The following is a 20,986-nucleotide window of genomic DNA, read 5'->3' as shown; positions in this document are numbered from 1 at the left end:
CAACTTCTATTGCAAATTTACTCCCTCTCTACCAAGAGAACTCCTTGACGTGATGACGGTGCACACTTTTGTCACGTCACTGCACGTATGACCGAAGACAGCACGGGCCCAGTCGTGTTTGCTAACCTAACAGTTTGGATCTAATATTCGGCACATTTTTATGTTTTCTGGTTTTAATTATTGACGGCGGAATTGTTCTACTTCCGCTTTCGCTCTGAAGGCGGGGTGTGTACCACAGGCTGCTCTCGCCCCACCCCTGCTACCTCTACGTTGTTGTTGTTTTTACTAGCAGTCGCGCGCTGTGGCTCGAGCTCTCATCCCCTGGTTTGTGCCGACGGTTGGCCCGCCGCGCGCATGCAGCAGAATGGCTCGAGCGGTTCCAACGGTTCCGATGGCTGCAGCAGGGATCGCCAGTCTCTGTCCTTCAGCCCGCTGCCCGCCGCTACTACACGGGTGAGGAGGTTCATTCAGGAGAGACGGACGCTGCCCCTACCCAGAGTGATGGTGGTATTCTCGGCCGCGGGTGACACCGAGAAACCGGGCGATGCCATGTCCAGCTCGGACTCTGCGGAGGACGAGCTACGAAAGCCGGCCTCCCCAGCCCCGAACTTCACCCTCAGCACGCCGCTTCACTCCTCGCTGAGCACACAGGAGCAGGAGGTAGGCCACACAAGTCTTTTTACGTGGAAAATTACACTGAAACAGCAGAAACAAGCTAGCAAACTCAAAACTAAACTCTCTTTTACTTTATCTTAAAACGTTAAAGCAAAAAAAAAAAAAAAAAAAGACCGTATTATCCAAGTAAATGTGAGGTTTATTACTCAAGACCAACTGAAATAACAGTAACAGTTAATTTAAGTAACCGCCATATGTACTTAAAGTTCACATATCCAAACTTATAATTACAGTGCACCTTATAACATTTACTTCGTTTTAAACACTCTCAGCTTCATTGGACTATTTATAGCGGAGTCAGTGGTTGGTTGAGCTTATAATTGGCTGGCAGGTGATATCTTTAGTCTGTTCATGGATGTACACAACATGGCTACAGGAGAATAATCCTCTTATTTCTGTGGTCTGACAGCAAAGTCATGGCTGCTTACAAACTCTTTGAACCCACATGTAGCTTCTCACAGATTGTTCAGAGTCATTTAAATAATCTCATCAGATATTAAATCTGCACTGTGGGAATTTTGCATTGGATTTCTGGCCATATGACGGTATGTACTTGATCAAATCGGCATTAAAGCCATACCAGAATCTTACATTTCAATAGGAAAGAGGTGAAAATCAAAACATATCAAAACTTTCGTAGACAGGGCAAAAATATAGGTCCTCAGCACCCAATAATGGGAGATTTCTTGTTCTATGCTGGCAAACTTGCAGACAAACCTCTGCACACTGTCTAAATTGCACAAAAATATTGACAATATTTTAATTACAAGTGTTTTTGTGCAATTTAGGCAGTGTTGTAGTTTTATAACTGCACACTGTATTACAACCACACACAGTGTGTGTCATGCTCATTCAGAAAAACGGCACTATAACCTTATCAGCGGTACATCTGCACATCCGTACAGTTTCTCCTTTTCCACCTTTGTACATACATCATATTTCATGATGTTTATATTTTCATTTTGCGACCTCAGTTTTTCTATGACAGTCTATTTAAATCTAGCCCCTTAATGTTTTTATTAGCTTCATCATGTTTTTATTCTTCCTCTATATTTGTTTTGCACCAAACACAAGTCAATTCCTTGAATGTGAAAATGTTTTGGGCAATAAATCATGATCCTTATTCTGATTCATTTCTGACACTTTCAGTTCCATCAATAAAGACAATAACATTGATTGTACTGTTTTAAAACACATTGTGTGAAAAAGTTTGAAAGTCATGACTATTTTGATAATCTTACATAAAATATCCACTGATAAACAATCAATATTGGCTTAGAAATCAGTTTTCTGCCTGTAGTTTTTCTGTGTAACTCCTCATATGTACTCAAATCCTGCAGGACTCCTCTTCCTTTTCTTTTTTTAAGTTACACTATCTAGCTTGCATGGATGCAGACAGTGCATCCTAGTGGTTGAACAGTATCAAATTAGACTCCTGCAACTGTTGAGCACTTTCTAAGATGGTATCATGTCTGTCTTCAATGTTTAAAATATATGTCCATATACTCATAAGTCCTGTACGAAGCACTTTTTATTGCTTTGTTGCTGGAGAGTGCTACAACAAAGGACCTCACCTAAATTTATTGCAGCCATCCTTGTTGCCTCATTAATGTTAATAAATATAGACGGTGAAAATCTACTAAGCAGAGTGCTCCAGCTGAAGCTCCTCTATGGCGTCCATTAAGTGTCAGGTCGATTAGATCTTCCAATTGTAAACAAATAAGATTAAAAGATAAACTACAATAGCCTGATAGATGATCTCACTGAACAATTCACTTAGGAGGATGAGACACAGAGGTACAAAACTACATGCACACGTTTTTCCTAAAATAGGCTTAAAGAATAAAAATAGATATAAGCATGGCAATATTAGATTTAAAAATACTCATAACTAAACCCAGTGTTCAACTAACTAGAAAAGTAGGGGTGATAGCAGGTACTGATGTGAAAAAAGGGCATCAGTGCATCCTTACATTAACATCTTTAGATTCTGATGCACACAAAAATAAATCCCCTTGTACCACATTAAAAAAGTCCTGAAGTTTTTAAAATTTTGTGTAACTTTGTGTTATAGCCAAACTTGTTAGCTTTAACTGCTATTCATTTGAAGAGTTGGGATCTAACATTTTAAAAGAAAAAGATGAGAACTAATTGTATAAACAGCTGATATAAGCTGATATTTACAGCAGATATAGGCAGATACTTACAGCAGCTTGAAGTTGATATTTCCAGCCAGTTTGTCCAATATTTAGAGCTGCTGTAAGCTGATATTTACAGCCGTTTTTAATTTAGTTTGAAAGTTGATATATGCTGGTATTCACAGCAGATAAAAGCTAATATTTCCAGCCAGTATGAGCTGATATTTACATTAGATTTAGGTTAACATTCCCAGCAGATATAGGCTAATATTAACAACTGACATGAACTTATTTTGAAAGCAGATATAAGCCAATATTTCCTGCTAGTATGAGCTGATATTTACATTAGATTTAGAATAACATTTCCAGCAGATATATGGTAATATTTACCACTGACATAAGTTTATTTTGAAAACAGATAAAAGCCAATATTCACAGCAGATATAAGACTGTATGTACAGCCAATATAGGGTGATTTTTACAGCAGATATAGGCCAATTTTTACTGCTGATATATGCCAATATTTACAGCAGATATTGGCGGGTATTTTTAGCCAATATAAACTGATATGTACAGCATCAATAAGCTAGTATTTACAACCAATATGCGCCAGTATTTACTGTATTTACTGCTGAAATTAGCCAATATTTATGGCCTGTATTTACAGTTAGCATTAGTCAATATTTAAAGCCAGTATAAACCGATATTTACATCCAATATAGGCCAATATTTTCAGCCAAAATAAGCCAGTATTTACAGCCGATATAAACTGGTATTTACTGTATTTACAGTTGATATAGCCAGTATTAGCTGCTGTTTACTACCAATAGGCAGATATTTACAGTTGATATAGGCCGATATTTACAGCAGATATATCCATATTTTACGTTATAAGCCAGAATTTACAGCCAATATATGCAGGTATTTATGGCAGGTTGCTGGCAGTATTTGCTGCTGATAGATGCTGATATTCATGCCTGCTATATCAGTTGTAAATAGCCAGATCTGCTGATGTCAACATCATGCAGATAATGTCTCGCATCCCTACTTTATTTATTTAGCACATTTTAAAAACAACCAAGGGTGACCAGCCTGCTTTGTAAAGTGAAATGGTACAACAATAAAACAATACATACACACATACAAATTCACCTCTTAATACTATAAAAATCTGTTTGGATGATAATATTTTCACCCTTAAATGAAGGAAAAAGAGAAGAGAGGGATCTTGCACAGCATTATAACAAAATTAACAATGTCAGAGCAGCTGCCTTCATGTTTATAGGCTTTTAGCCTCGCTATTTACACCCACATGTTCATGCTTCTTTTAACAGTTTCCAGAGGTCATCTCTCTGAATGTCGGGGGCACATACTTCACCACTCGCCTGTCTACGCTGCGGCGGTTTGAGGACACCATGTTGGCGGCCATGTTCAGTGGGCGTCATTACATCCCCAAGGACGCAGACGGGCGCTACTTCATTGATCGGGATGGCACGTATTTTGGGTGGGTAGCTCTGTGCGTTTGATTTATTTGACAGGCAAAAACACAACGCTGTTACTATCACAGAGATGTAGTGCAGTTGTTCAGTAAAGTCTTTGTCTACGTCTGAGATGAGTGTGACAGAAACATAAAGGAGGGTTGTCTGTGAGTATAAGAAGTCTATAGCTGGCAACAGAGTGACAACATTTGGTTCCTAAATAAAGCTCATGCTGCAATCTGTTATGTTTGAAAGCTGCTGATGGCAACTCATTATATTTTGACAGAAGGTTTAAAGAGTCAGGGATTTTCTGAAAAAATGCTCTCTGCCTTCTGCTAATGCTGTAAACTCATTTACATATCTATTTTTGTGTTGCACTGTTTCATACTTGATGCTTATCTGCTGACAGATATGCCTGCCTATAGAAATACTCCTGTAATGAGATCAAAATGTGCTGATGTATGTAGCTTTCTATTAAGTCTGTCTCAAAGTTACTAAATGAGCTCCAGTTACACAGCTCTTGTTGCTGTGTGTGGTTGAGGGGTGAAAAGGCAGCAGAATGGTGAGCTAAGCCAGCAGAAACTGACTGAAAAGGTGCAACTAATTAAAAATAATGACCTGCGTGGGTTATCCCTGTGGCCTCTTGGCTACTGATATCATGAACATTACCAGGATGTGCTCAGACTGCATTCACACATTGTACTCAGCATTTGGTGCTCAGATCTGAGGCTATCATTAGCATGCTAAATCACTCACAATGCCCTCTATTCACAGCACCATGCTCCTGCTCTTATTTCAGTGTCTTAGCATGCTGACAATGGCCCTAAACACAAACACTATTGATTGTTATCTGCAGTCTGTACATCCTACAAACAGATTCACCATTGCTTATGTATTTCTTTTTTCTTTACAATCTACAGAACTCTGTATTTGCAGATGTCTTATGTACATGAAGTTCATCTGTTTGGAATATATTCAGATATTTTATATATATATGAATTGTTAAAAACCAAGCCATACTGATACCTCTTTCCACACCCTAACATCAGTAGAAGCCCTAGGAACCCAATATTAGATGAATTTTTTTTTGTTTTAATCCCCAAAAATTGCAGGCAAACTCTGGCACACTGTCCAAATTGCACAAATAAGTTGGCAGTATTTTGTCATTTGTGAAATTTAAAACCTTGCTGTCTCTTTTTCACACGGTGTTGTTTTTGGATTTTTTTAATGACTGAAAGTCTGTAGTTAAAGTGTTTGACTATTTTATACTGTCAGTCATGTTTAAAAAAAGGAGTGACATGCACAAGAATTTAATTTTGATGCTTTTGACAGATTTAGTTGATGGCATGACAATAATGCCAAAACAGAACAGACAAGTCAAACAACAGAAACAAAGCCTATAAAGTGCCATTTTACCAGTAATGCATCCTGCTCCCTCTTCAGGGTGTTTCTTTTTCTTTTCGGAGAGAAATTCATCAACAGTCGACACTTATTGTGGTGCTTTTTGGATGGACAGGAAGTTCTAGGCCAAAAATATTTTAAACAGGATACATTATTGGGAAAAAAAAGTTTGAGGAACTCGGTGCAGGAGGAAAAGTCAGAGGGCCACCAAAGTCGAAAGACTTTATCCTCTAGTGACTGCAGTTTGTATAAGAAAATGTTTGGGATATTTCAGTCTGTTCCAAAATGGACCAACTTTTCTGACTCTTGTGTGTCTTTAAAGCAACAGCAAGCAGAGTCAAAATGTAGGGCTTATGTAAGAAGTGGGTTGAGGTTAGTAAGGTCAGTTCTGAATATATGCCCCTGTGTGTGCCTGTGTATTAAAGATTTATACAGAGGGATCTGACAGAAAGAGAGATAGAAGATGCACAAAATATATATACATCTATATTTTTAATGTTTCCACTGCAGGTGTACTGAAGCCTTTTCATTTGGGATGTAAACACTGGTGATTTTTGCCAGCTTCACGCTTCTGAACCTATTGTCTTGCTATAAAATAAATCTTCTTACAGGTTTCTGTTGTGGTGCACACTGCAGCAGCTTCTCCTCCCGGACTTCTCTGTATTTTCTGCATTCATTTTATTTTCTTTGTTTACACGCCCGCCAGGTTCTGCTGCAGCAATGGAGAATGAATATCAACTTAATTGGCCGCGTTTGTGGAAGAACTGTGTGTCAAGCTGCAGCAGCTCTCAAGATACTTACTTTTATTGCTGAGAACGTGTGTAAAGAAAGAGTCAGTAAAGATATACAGAAACATAAACGTAGGGGAGAAGTGCTCAGGTTAGAAGGCACAAAAGTAGATATTTATTGAGAAAAAAATCACGAAATAGAATTGTTTCAGTGAGGTGGAAGAGCTTAGGTCACACAGATTTCCACATATCAATGTTTGTATATGTCTGTGAATCATCTTATTTAATTTAAGGAAAAGAAGCCATCCTTAGAGTCAATATACTGCTTCACTGATGACCTACTTTTGTACACCAACCTGGAATTTAACAACCTGGGTTCCACTTTCACATGGGTTCTGTTACTTCAATTACCTTGATTTGAAAATTATTATAAGTGTTGGAGAATGTACAATAATTCAAAGTCTCAAATCCTATGTTAAGGTGAGAGCAGGTCAGGTATGGGAGCACCTGCCAGTTGGCACTTCGCTACACCGTACTTGGTCCTATACTGCTCTGTCGTCCTGATGGCCATCATCCAGGCCTGTGTCAGGCCCATGCCCCATCTCCTCAGGTATCCAGGAAAGCTTGCCAGGTGCCTATAAACGCACAGCTTCCACTACTGTATCCAGCAGCTAACCCCTCCAACCCCCACTCTCCTGAGCACATCAGCATTAGACGCTCAGTCTTTCTATGATACGGTCATATTAGGAAAAGTTGAAACAAAATCATGAACAAGGTGTAGGGGCAGGAAATGGCCAACATAGAGTGGAAAAGCTTTGTCACAATATCATTATTTTGACCTTTTTTTTTTTTTTTTAAAGATACAGTTTTTGGCTTTTTATGCCTGTATTGATAGAGGAGAACAGTGGATAGAATCAGAAACAGGGATGGGAGAGTGGGGGAAAGACATGAGGGAAATGGTGCCACGGGCCAGACTCAAACCTGGGCCATGTGCATACATGGGGCACGCCTTAAACCAGTAGGCCATCTGTGCCCCTATTCTAATCTTTTTATAAAATTATGACTTACATTTTTTTAGAAACTTTCCCAAGGTGGACCAGATAATTGGCACTGGTGGGGCCTGACCTGGGCGATCTTTTGGGGTTCACTGCCTGAGGCCTTCCTTTAATGGTTCCCTTTTAATTGGGGATGCAGGAAATTTGATTTTGCAGATTTTTACTGGTTTATAGATGTAGTTCAACATCAGTCAGTTGAACTCACTTTAAAGTTTATAGATGAGGATGAACAAAGTGAAAGAACTGAGCTCACAGAGGTCTGTTGGTCCTGCCTTCCACTCCACACATTTATTCATACATTTACTCAATTGTTTCATATTCATTGATACATACATCAGTTGTAAATGTCCTTTGAGATATTCGGGACTGCCAGAAAAATACTGATTTTTTTTTTTTTTTTTTTTTTTTTTTTTTAGATTTATTGTGGGTGTTTTTGTGCCTTTATTTGATAGAGGAGGACAGTGGATAGAGTCAGAAACAGGGACGAGAGCTGGGAAGAGACATGCGGTAAAGGGCCTCAAGCTGGATTCAAACCCAGGCCGTGCCATAAATGGGGCGCGCCTTAAACCACTCGGCCACCTGCGCCCCAATCATTACATTTCAAGCAAACATCTACTGATAAAATGCAGATAATATTACGCATTCTTACTTCTAACGTCCCCAATATTACTCACTGAAACACCAGAGGGAGAGCTTTGTATTTTTTCCTCCCAAACTTTGACACCCAGTGCCTCTGGGGGTTTTTAAAAGAAAACTAAAGACACGTCTTTTTAATCTGGCTTTTAATACAGACTCATTTTACCTTTATTTTACCATTATTTTATCTCTGTTTTTTAAGTAATTTTTTAAATTTAATTTTTTTCTTTGTATTTGATTGATTTTGGTATTTTACTGTCTCTGTTGCTATATTAATTTTTTTTTAAATTTATTTAGCAACTCATTTTTTTCTTTATTCCACCACTCCTAATATTTCTGTTCATCTGTTCTCTGTGGGGCATTTTTGGTCTGCATGAAAGGTTCAATGCAAATGAAGCTGAGTTGAGTTAAATGACAAACTCTGTGGTCATAGTCAGCCTCTTCTGAGCATTTTGGTAGACTTAAAAAAAAGCCTGAAAATTCACTGCTGGATTACTCCAAATGTGTTTATGTCATAGAACAGATGTTAGTCTCTTAAGCTTGTATTTACCACAGATTTTATTTCAGAAATCAACCTAAAAACACATTAAAAAATCCCATAGACAGAGTGATAAATGCTCATTCATTTCCAGGCATCAGGACTCATTACTACAGCACTGCTATTTAAAGTATGGAATTAAGCAATTCATATTCTAAATGCAAATTAGGCCAGCTGGTTTTCTCACACAATATTGCACATTTGGACACCTCCACATTGCACTTTTGCATAATTTTTGTAATGGAAATTGTAATTTCAGTGTAAGTTCTGATTTACTGTTTATATTTAACTTTTATGTCTTTTCAGTCGTCTTTGCTGCAAGTGTCTTTTTTAAAAAAAAACCTGGGTCAGAGTTTGCTGTTAATGTAGTCCTGTGTCATACTGAATGCTTATCTGAATCTGAGGATATAGGAAAATTTGTGCATTTGTTCTAATGACATTTATTTCCACCCAAAGGGACATCCTGAACTTCCTCCGAGAAGGCGAGCTTCCTCACAGAGACCGGGTGCGAGCGGTGCACCGGGAGGCTCAGTATTACTCCATCGGCCCGCTGTTGGACAGCCTAGAGGACACTCAGCCGCTCACAGGGGAGAAAGTCCGACAAGCTTTCCTCGATCTGCTGCCCTACTACAAAGGTAATCTGCCTGCTCTGCATGTAAATGTTAATTAAACGAATTCTTAAATGGGCATCACAGCTCCACACACACATGAATTACTTACAGGGGCTGTCATAGTCGGACACTGTGGAGTATGAAGTCAGTGAGGAAGCTTCTGCCTACATCTTGTGCCCCATATTTTTTGACCTACATCTTTTTCTGTTCATATTTCGGTAAATTTGGCTCACAAGCAGCGTCCTGAATTAGATATAAGCGCATCCTGTGTGCAGTACTCCTGTGTGTGTGTGCTGATAAATATCACCTCAGCAAGATTTCAGTTCCCTGGTGAAAACCCTGATAGTATCTCATGTATACACCATAGATCATAGAAATCTAAGGTGTTTCATACCTGTATATTTTAAGGGCTATTAGCTCTAAGTGTTTGATCAATGAGCTCAAGTCTGACCAAAGTCTTGTTTGGTTGGCAATCAAAGAGGCCTCATCTATAATCAAATATTTCCTCTAAATTTTCATTAATAAACCAGAAGAATTGTCTGCAAGGATTCTGCTCCGTCTGTGATTTCTGATTTTTTCATATGTAGGTCATTTTATACTTTCAGTGTTTATGCAGGGCTGTGAGGCAGTCATCGGTCCTCAGGTGGGATGTAAATGAAAACTTTTCGGGACCTGGAGACATTGCTCTCTCTTTCCTCTGCTTTCTGTCTGTCTGTAAGAGACACTAATATTGACCCATGCATCTTTAAGAGACATTACTGGACTTTATAAAAGGTATTTGCTGACTGGTGAATTGAACCAGTAGCGAGGGTAGAGGCTGTGACGGAGAGCAGAGAGGCACGCAGCATGCAGAGAGAGGCATGTCTTAAACACAAGTCAAACAAAATCCTGAATCTTCTTTCATGCCTGTGCAAAGGTGTGTGCTTCTAACTTCTTTGGAGCGAAAATAACATCTCTGTCCGTTTTATCGTTCAGTTTTAGCAACAGGACACCGACTATCTCTCCTTCACGTGAGAGAGAGGGACTGCTACACGCTTTCCCACTCTACTCTCTACCTTTTTGGGGTTGAAATCCACATGTTTATCTGTTTTGTCTTCAAACCTAAAGTACTTTTGGTGCTATCTAACATAAGGATAATGAATATTGTATTGTTTAAAAGCAGTGGTTCCCAACCTTTTTTACTTGGGCCCACCCTGCTCATATCGAACCCACAATTTCTACAAACAATGTCTGCGCTGCGCTCTGCAGTGCCACCATTTTGCTCCGACCGAAGGCTTCCCAATGCATTTTTATTGTTTTAACTGACAAAATCCCAACATAATAGGCCTACATGTTCACTTGTTCCTGAAAACAGATCTATGTATCTATGTATCAGAGGTTGTGTTGAGTTTCTGAGGAGGTTGACCCTGGGTTCAGTGGCAGCTTACTTCATGTTCTCAACCTGTTTCATCACACTGAGGTGATGTGAACTGCAGTGCTGAAACTAAAAACAGTTTTTCTCTAAAAGCAGATGAAATGTGTCTTTATAAGACTTGATTTATGTACAGCAAAACACTCTGCTGAGCTGCAAAAAAGCTTGATTAGGTCAATTTCCTTTTAATGGATAGACTTAATATGAGTAACTGTTGTCATTTCAGATAATCTGGAGCGTATTGTGGAGATTGCCAAGCTGAGAGCGATGCAGAAAAAGGCTCGATTCGCCAAGCTGAAGATCTGCGTCTACAAGGAGGAGATGCCCATCACGCCGTACGAGCGGCCTCTTTTTAACTCTTTGCGCTTTGAGCGCTCGGACAGTGAGGCAAAGCTCTTTGAGCACCACTGCGAGGTGGACGTTTCCTTCGGACCTTGGGAGGCCGTGGCGGATGTTTATGACCTGCTGCACTGCATCGTCAGCGACCTGGCAGAGCGCGGCATCACCGCTGAGCAGCAGTGTATCGGCGTATGTGATAAACACCTCATCAACCATTACTACTGCAAGAGGCCCATCTATGAGTTTAAGATCACATGGTGGTGAAGCTGGAGGGTCCCAACTGAGCGGACCAAAAAGGGTGGATGATTCATATTTTTTCAAACTTGGCCGATATTGGCTTTTGTATTGAAGTCGCCAATATTTTGTGCTGATGTGACCCTTTAAATCTACTTAAAGAGGATCCTCTGTTATCATAATTTATATTTATTTTTCTTTTGTGTCAAAATGATAAAATTACTGACCTTTTCCAGTTGAGTCCAGGTCAGTGAAAGCCACCATTACCCTGTTTTTGTTGGCATCCAGTGATTTAACTCCTCATTTTGATGCAGTGAAATACAGCTGTACTTAAAGACCTCATGACACCGTTGTCTGGTGTGGTTTAAAGTGTAAATGTTCACACATTCAGGTCTATAAGTTTAAACCCTGAGAGCAGAGAAGCTCTGCTGTTTAACTTACTGAGAGTTTTTATCCAAAGCTCTATGAAGTATAAAGATTTTCCCTTAAATGATGAAATGTAGGATACTATTAGGGCTCATTTCAGCCTTTTTCACCTGCAGAGAGGCTGAAGCTTTTATTTTCATCTGTGTACTGATATTTTCAGACAGCACTGTTTGTGATTAGTTTTAGCATTGCTCATAGCCCACTCACAATCACCGAAGTTATCTGTAAGTTAAAGAAAAATACAGAATTACACCAAGAGAACAGTTATCTCACAGCATCTGCAGAACACTGTGGTTATAAAAACCAAAGTAGCTCTATCTCTTGTTGTTTAAAAAAGCACACCATTAAAGAAAGCCTGATGTAACCTCAGAAATTCAGCTCAGTGATAGCAGGACATTATTTTATTATTAGCTAAACATCCACTGTGGCCACATATTTCAAAAATAATTGCATCAATTGTAACCGCTGAAATGATGTGGAATAGTGACACAGGCCTACAATGGTCACTAAGTTTCTGTGGTATGTGTCCCGTACAGAGAAGCCTGTTATTGATTCAATATGTCTCCTAGCAAGGCTGGATTCATTTCAAACAAGCTAGCTGAGGGATTAAACCTTTTAAAGAACTTTAAAGCATACATTGGATTTTTAACCTGAGAGTGGCAGGAAAAAGTCTTTTCCAACCTCCAGAGGACAAAACAAAATGGAACCGCCGTGTACAACACAAAGTCTGGGTGTGTCTGAAACCGCACACTAGCACACTGTTCCTACTAAATGTAACATCACATTGAGGCTGCAGTACCATCCATATTTATAGTTTTTTTCTTTATGTGTGAAATCCCTGGATGTAAACTAGTTTGGCCAGAATTAGGTAGAGAACAGGAACAGGATTGTCATGCAAAACAGCCCAACGATGCATTGTGACTCTTTGAACGTTGATTTGATTCAGAATCAATGTTCTGATTCACGACACATTCCCTATTTCTGATAATGAGGTGATTATTTCAACATCTCCTCCAGTCTGCTGTGTACAAAGGAGCTGTAAATTAACTGTCATTAACTGAAATTTAAAAAAGTGTTCTAGACAGGTGTTTAGCCTATATTTGTAGTGTTTTATCATTTGACTCCAACAATATAATTGCTGAGGAAAACGTAAATCAAGCGTAGCTGTAATTTGTGCTGAAACTGCAAAATAATTTGATATGAATATAATTTGCGAGCCTATGCTCAGAAACTTGCCGGAGGGGTTTTGGACATTCTGAATCAGGTCAGAATTATATAAATTAATATCTGCAATTCTAAGGTGAATGGATTTTTTTCCAGAACCCCCAGGTGTTGCTGAATTTCATTTATGGGCACTGGTTTGTTGTTGAAACACTGACTGGGAATAGATGAAACATCATGTCACGTGGCGTGGAGATTGCAGCCTTTAAAAGCATACTAACTGGGGCTAAATAATTTGGGAAAGTTATCTGTGATTTTTTTCCCAAATATTTCAATTGTGATTTAATATGATTTTTTTCAGTTCTTAATGCTATACGTTTCTAAATAAACAAGCAAAAATTCACCCTAAAATAAAATAAAGACAATATTTGGTAGATTAAACTATGGCGGAACAATTTTGATAAAAAATAAAATAATTGCAATTATTTTTGACTTGATACAAATTGTCGTATTGAAAGAAATGATGTCTGTATGCCTTTCTCGCATTTTTGCAAATTATTCTAGAAAAAATTGACACTTGAATGTTTGCATGATGTGTAGAGCATAACATTTTTGCCTCAAAAATGTATTCATCTAAATTTTTACACATATTTTACATCAAAGAAATATTACACCTTCTGCAATTGCACTTAGTATGCAGCATGTAGTGCTTCAGTATGTAGGATTATGTAGTGTGCGGTTTTGGACACAGCCTATGTATTTCTTTTAGCATAAACACGTGAATATTGACCCCACAGCTGCAAGTGTTTTAGGTGATCAGGCCGTAATGTACTTTTGTACTTTTTTTAAGATAAGACTAAGCCTCCTGTGATGACCCACGCAGGAAAAAGTGATACATTGCTGTCAAAGATCAACATTAGTTTTAGTTATTTCATGGCTTCAAATGTTTTTTCTTACCAAAAGACCCTTATATAAACTATTTCTAAGTGTTTAATCATGAAATTAGTTAACATGGAAATCTAATTTTGACAACCTTTGAGCAGATACAGCCTGAGATCTTTGGTATCCCCCAAGGGGGTCCTGGATAGTTTTCTGGGTCATCTGAGATAGAGAAAACAAGAATCATTTTTATCAAATGCAACACAGTTTAGCTTGCTTGCCTTGAGTTAAAGTGTCTATTTTCTTTTATACTAGTTCTTTTCTTTTCTAAACTTTAAGACAGTAACTTCAGTGACTGTGCTGGACTGTGAGTGAACACAATCTAAACCCTCAGCAGTGCTGGGGCTGAACATATCCAGTGTAGACTAAAGGTTGAAGCTGCTGATCTGTGGCTCAGAATGCAGTCAATGAAGAGCAGGCGTTGGAATTAAAATCTGAATGTAAAAATGTGCAAAAAAAAGTTAAAATCTGAGATGATTGTGTCATTAGACGTGCTCCCGTTTTCCTGTAAGACCTTGAAATATTTGTGAGCTTTTTCATTGCTCATTTATCAGTCCAGTTTTGTCCCAGTTTAGTCTTCAGTATGGGTCGATTTGTGATGATTTCACAACCACGCTTCACATTTCCAGAAGAAACATTCAGAGAAGTGATCTTGTAGTAAATATTACATATTGTAAGTTTAAGTAAGTGGAAGTAAAATGTGTATTTTTAGGGCTAAGTTTTGTTTCAGGATGCAGAATAACTGTGAGCCTGTTCCTTTTTGGATAAACAGAGTATATTTTAATTATGCAACCTCTAGAGGAGTGTTTTTAAAGATGTGAGAAAGTTGGCTAGTAGAAACATTTTCTACATGTCATCAGTTGCAGGTGATTGAAGGAAGTTCTTAAACACTAATGCATTTTTGCAGCTGTCGCTATAGCAGAAATCCAGTTGTTCGTTTACTGTTTGGAGTCGTGATTCAAAAGTCATCATGAATCAAAAGTCCCCGTCATTTAACATTGAATCAAACAACTTTCTGAGCTAACGTCAACCTCTGTTCCACATGACGGCGTCCTCTGAAGCTGTGATAGCGAGTGTCAAAGCGAAGTTTAATGTTACGTCCTAATGTACTTGATAATGAAGTCTGAGCACCTTGTGATTGTAATCTAGTATATCTATATATTTTGTGTACCTCAAGTGAAAGAGTAAGAGTTTAAGTCCATTGTTCTAAGTTTCATAAAGCTCTGGCAGCATTCCTGAGAAAGACATCATGCTTCTTTTACTGATTTACTTTAACAGATATGCAGGAGAGATGCTCCATCCTTCCCTCTGAGCAGCATTAATGTTGATTTACAGTTATGCAATGTTTTCAGTGTTTTTATATTGTTATTTATCTGTTTCCGTTAGCTTCTAGGAAGCTATAGCTCTATATTTGGTGTAAGTTTGTTTGTAGAGAAAAAGATATGTGTCATTTTTATTATTTATGGTAAAAATAAAAAGAATTGTTTAATGCTTTCACAATGTGTCACTCTTACAGACTGTATGAAACGTGGACGTAGTCTCAGCAGCATCACCCAAGGGTTTCCAAGGCAGAGTTTTAAAGTCAAGAACAGGCAGTAGCCGTATTGGATATGCTTTCTCATACTAAGTTTCTAAGTGGCAACAGGCAATAAGTTGGAACAAAATGGGCCTTTTTCACCTCCTTTCCACTTACAAATTTGACTTAAGTCTGTATTTCCCAAAATATATGGACAACACAAGGAAGAGCACTTATTATGGATGGATCCAAATCTGATAGAAGCTACCTGTTGCCATGGAGAGGATACTTTTGTCCATTTCCTGCCATCCATAAGTTTGTAATATATGTTTGTAGAATTACAGAAATAAAGACGGGATTATAAATTGGCTAAGCTAAGTTAGCTCATTTAGTTTATCGTTTCAAATGTGTGTATATTAACAAACCGGTTCATTTTAGACTGCCAAGAGATGTGACTGCACTTCTTATCGTCTGATAAATCATTGCTTTATTTCATAATCTCACTGTTTTTCATGTCAAATTGATTAATCTGACAATATTTCATAACAAACTGATAAATCTATAACTCATCATGTTGAAATCCACTACAGAGGTTCAATTTTTCAATGTATTCTTGGCACATTCTGGATTAAATATTACGGAGGGGTAGAGTTTTACTGGCAGGTCGTATTCCAGGGATTCTTGTAGGAATAAATAGACTTCTGGTTGGCTCACCTCAATAACTGTTCATAAGTAGAAATGAGGCCTTATCCTCCATTAACAGCTATAACACAGTTACCTGTCAGCATCAGCCTCTCCCTTAATTATGCATGACTCTTAATACAATCTAAACACTAGTTACAGAAAATTCACTCCTCCACAGTGTGTCCAAATAAAGACAGAAACAACCTCAGGTAAAACTGTTCTTTTCTGTAAACAACCTCATCCTGCTGTAAAAATGTGCATTTTAATATGGCTGTTTATGGGTCTTTCAGGTCTTTTGAGTGGACACTTGAGGAACGACACTTTTTTTTGCACTTCTACGTCGGCATTGGTGAGGTAAGGATTTATGAACACAGTTTAGGTCAACATTTAGGTCTTAAGTACATCTAAAAAAACTATGAGTTCCATGCTATCAAAGACAAGCAAAAAATGTTCATGCATAAACTGTGTCTGATTTGCTGTATTCAGATTTATATATCATCAAAGTTCATTACATGTGTACTAGGAGTCTCAAACAATGAGAAAATAAAGTTCATTTTATTTATAATTACAGTGAACACATCTAAAAATGCTACAATAAGAAGTACAATAGGAAAAGCCACACAACAACAAAAATAAATTCAGTGTTTCCATCTGTGATTTCATTCTCTGTGTCTCCATTTGGTAGAACTGAGTTTCCTGGAGCTCTCCATGGTGCTGATCTCTGCCCATAGTTATGGAGGGATCCTGCAAAAGAATGTATTTCAGAACCTAATTCACCTGTTAAAAGGTTTATCAGTGTCATTAAATTAAGATGGCCCACTGAGATCAGACAATAGCTGTAAGAAAAGATTACCATTATAAGAAGACACAGATATGTGTGAAGCTATCTACCAAACCTTTGTCATTTAAATTCAATATTTGATCAACATCCTTAAAGATGAATTCAGTTTGCGTTCTATCCTAGCTGGCCGCTAATTTAGCATGATGAAGCTACTAAACTTACAGAGGCCTCTTTGTCAGCCATTTTATTTTCTAATTTAAATTTTTCTTCCAAACAGTTGAAGGAAGATTTTATTTTCTGCAACACATACGAGATTCTTAAGCAGATTAAAGGTGTGCTGGGTCTCCTGGAACTGTTGACCTATGCTCCTATCTGTCAGAACCTCTTATTTAAGCCAGGTTTGATGGATACTGTTTTTACATGCTGGTTGGACGGGGGCTTGACCATTACTAAAGACCTTTATATTAATAATCACTTTGCATCTTTGGCCCAACTACAGTTAAAATTTCATCTTCCTTCTGGACATTTTTTTGCCATCTTCAAATCAGAAGTTTTGTTAGGCTCTCTCTCCATCTCTGATTCATTACCCTAACAGCATCTTTTCTATGATAAAGGCTAATGACCAAACCACCCACCTCAAAACTTTTAATTGCTCAACTAGTAATCTTTTTTCTTCGACAACCCCATCTCTTCATATTAAAGGAGCGTGGGTTAAAGACACTGGGGTGGAGATTTCCGATGAGCCAAGGGTCTGACAGGGATCAAGTCTTGTTCTATCAATGCTAAACTTCAACTCGTCCAGGTTAAAGTTATTCACCAGCTACATTACTCCAAGACTAAATTAAACAGGCTTGTCCCCCCTGTTTCTGCAACACAAATGTGGGTTTGATGATGGAACTCTAGGACATCTTTTCTGGTCATGCCCTAAACTTAGAGACTCCTGGAACAGTATTTTTCATCTGTACAGTGTTATATATGGTATTGACGTGAACCCTGATAGCCTAACTGTGATACTGGGTTGCTCCAATCATTCCCTGACCCTTTCCTCTACCTTGCAACAATCCCTGAGGTTTGGTATGGTAATAACAAGAGTTATTTTGAAATAGTGGAAATCCACTTCTCCCCCTTGTTTTAAAACTTGGTTAAACAATATGATTTCCTGCCTATATCTTGAAGAAATCAGGTATTCTTTGTCTAACTCTTATCCAAAGTTTCTTAAGATTTGGGATCCTTTCATTGATTACATGAGGAAGGAGAAATGTGTGTGCTTTTCTGTATGTTATCACAATGAGCTGACATGGACACATTCCTTTATTTTTCCTTTTTGTAAGGGGGCAGTTTGTTTGTTTTTGGTCTGTTGTTGTTTTTGGTTTATTTTAATGGATTTGCTTTGAATATTTGTCTGTTTTTTCTGTTTGTGTATTGAAATAAAAAAAAAAATCAGAAATAAAAAATTATATAAGAAAAGGTGAATTCAGTTATGAAACACTATCGTTTTTTAAAAGATCTTCCTAGAAATATGGACAGAGATCAGCACCATGGAGAGCTCCAGGAAACTCAGTTCTAACAAATGAAATCAAAGATGGGAAATGTGAATTTAATCTCACTGTTGCTGGTCACTGTACTTCTTATTAAGGCGTTTTCAGACTATATTGTATTAGTGCTTAATTAGCCCATTATTCTGCTGTTTCCTTCTCTCTCTCTTAGTCTTCTTAGCTATTTCCCTCACACTCATCTCTGTCTTATCACTGACCCCTCATTTCCATTGTTTTCACCAGAAGTCCATTCATTTCTATGGAAACCTCTGATATCCTCTCCACTCCAAACCACTGGACAGCTAAAAACTGACTAGTTAGCCCCTCCCCCATGGTTTCAGATAGCTTCATATTGATCTGTATAGAAATGGGCTTCCTTTTCTGTAGGACAGGAGGAGGAGTCATCCTTATCTACAGAGAAACACTGAAGTGGAAACCAGGAGCTAGTCTACCACCTACCCCCTAGCAGTGACTTTAGCCAATAAAATACCAAAATTAAGATCATTAATCTTGTCACTGATAGTCTTGTTTACGTTTGTAGGAGGTAAAGAGACTTTAGTAATAATATCAGTCTGTTTCATAACCAGTTAAAAATTCCTTAACACTAGAACCACCCTGGATCTTTACATACCTAAAACAGCCAATAGGTCAAATTTACCTGTCATTAAAGTGCCCTGATTTTCAAAAATAGCACTGATCAAGGACTGGTAGTTAACTACTGACATTGAACAGCTTATTAACCACAGATAGCAAAGATCACTGTTGGAAGATGATCCATCACCTTGAAAATTGTCTTTGGACTGATTGCTAATCCTGAAACTTCCTCATCACCGTATTCTTCTTCATTAAAAGCACTGAGATTACCTTTAGACATTTATTAATGGTGAATGTTTTTTTTTCCCAGTTGTATCCATGTTGAAGGTTGATCTATCAACTTCTGATTAGGCATTGCTGCAATAGAGAGATTTCTATTTCCATTGCGCCATCTATTTATTGCTGGTGTGAAATAAAACAGTTGGGAAATCAAGGCTTTCTTATAGGTTGGTCTTATGGTGGTTCTAGATCAGTGTTACTCAACCCAGATCAACGAAAGAGCCAAAATGTTAACTTACCTTTGCAAAGCCACAATCTAACTGGCAAAAATGGTTTAACTTGGCAATAAAGATAAGTTAAAGTGGTAAAATGGTAAAAAAGCAGCAAAGAAGTGGCAAAAAAAATTGATGAAAGATGTCAAAAATGGGGAAAAAATGGCATTCAGTGGCAAAAGGCAGCTTAAATGTGCAAGGAGGGTAAAAAAAAGGGGGGGGGGGCATTTTGAAAATAGCAAAAAGCAGAATAAACAAGGAACAAACTGGTGTAAAATGGCAGAAATTGATTTTAAAAAATGAGTCCAAAATGTGGCAAAAAAATGGACAAAAGTGACAAAATGGTCAAAAACTGGGGAGAAAAAGTGGCAAAATTGATTAAGAAAATGAGTTACAGGGGGCAAAAGTGGTCAAGAAACTTTAAAATTTTGGCAAAAAATAAGTGAAAATAGACTAAAATGGACACAAAAATAGCAAAAACAGGAGAAAAAAGTGGCATTCAATGGAAAAAGGCAGCTTAAATGAGTGAAAAGGGGAAAAACATGGCAAAAAAAACCTGAAAAAATTGCAAATAGCAAAAAGCGGTCCAAAAAAGAAAATAAACTGGTGAAAAGAGGCAAAAGAAGTGGCAAAAAATGGGTGAAATTTGTCAAAAATGGGGAAAAGTGGCATTCAAAGGCAAAAGGCAGCTTAAATGTGCAAGAGGGGGCAAAAAATGGCAAAATGGGGGAACATTTTGAAAAAAGCATAAAGCAAGATAAACAAGGCAAAAACTGGTTAAAACTGGCAAAAATTAATAACAAAAAATTTGTTTAAAAAGTGGCAAAAAAGACTGGACCAAAATTGGACAAAAGTGACAAAATTGTCAAAAACTGGGGAGAAAAAGTTGCAAAATTGCTTTAAAAAAAATGAGTGACAGGTGGCAAAAATGGTCAAGAAACTGTAAAATTTTGGCAAAAAATGAGTGAAAAGAGACTAAGATGGACACAAAAATGGCAAATCAGTGGCATTCAATGGAAAAGGCAGCTTAAATGAGTAAGAAGGGGCAAAACATGGCAAAAAAAGAGAAAAAATGCTAACAGAAAAAAGCAGGACAAAAAAGAAAATAAACTGGTGAAAAAGGGCAAAATAAGTGGCAAACCTGGGCTTAAAAATCTGTAAAAATAGATTTAAAAAATGACAAAAAGGGGGGAAATTGCAAATAAGATCAATGGAAATTTACAAACAAAAAATAAAGGTTGATAATTTAATAAAGCAAAAAATGTGATGAAGATAAAGACAAGTGTACAAGAGTGGGAAACAAACTGATTAATGTTTTTGCAATGTATAATTTCTGAGCTTAAAGTTGACCTTTTCAAGGTTTTCTGAGGGAAAAATATTCCAAATAAAGACATAAAGAGCTAACCTGACACGCCAGATGGATTTGTTTCACACATCCATCTGGGATAGCTTCAATAGGAAACGTTGAGAAAAGGCAGAGGCTTTGAAAAAAAAAAAACTCAGAGTGTGATTGGATGAACGTTCTGTCTGTCACATCTCTATGGGCCAATCAGAGCAACAAAACACAGGACATAGCAGCTATGGAGCTGCGCGCAGGAATAACGCGAAATATGGT

At 37.8% G+C, this 20,986-nt stretch overlaps 1 protein-coding gene across 1 annotated transcript; it reads left to right on the top strand.

Annotated features, from left to right (window-relative positions):
• Window positions 1–107: 107 nt before the first annotated feature.
• Window positions 108–15,243, top strand: kctd7 (potassium channel tetramerization domain containing 7). Its single transcript, XM_041802266.1, has 4 exons — window positions 108–660; window positions 4,148–4,317; window positions 9,106–9,284; window positions 10,898–15,243. Exons 1-4 carry the CDS (start codon window positions 355–357, stop codon window positions 11,272–11,274), a joined length of 1,032 nt encoding a protein of 343 aa, XP_041658200.1. The 5' UTR covers window positions 108–354; the 3' UTR covers window positions 11,275–15,243.
• Window positions 15,244–20,986: the final 5,743 nt, after the last annotated feature.

Source organism: Cheilinus undulatus, linkage group 12 (assembly GCF_018320785.1).
Source record: "Cheilinus undulatus linkage group 12, ASM1832078v1, whole genome shotgun sequence".
In the NCBI taxonomy this organism is placed as follows: Eukaryota; Metazoa; Chordata; class Actinopteri; order Labriformes; family Labridae; genus Cheilinus; species Cheilinus undulatus.
The sequence above is the reverse complement of the archived record's forward strand: the minus strand, read 5'-3'. Positions and strand labels throughout refer to the sequence as shown.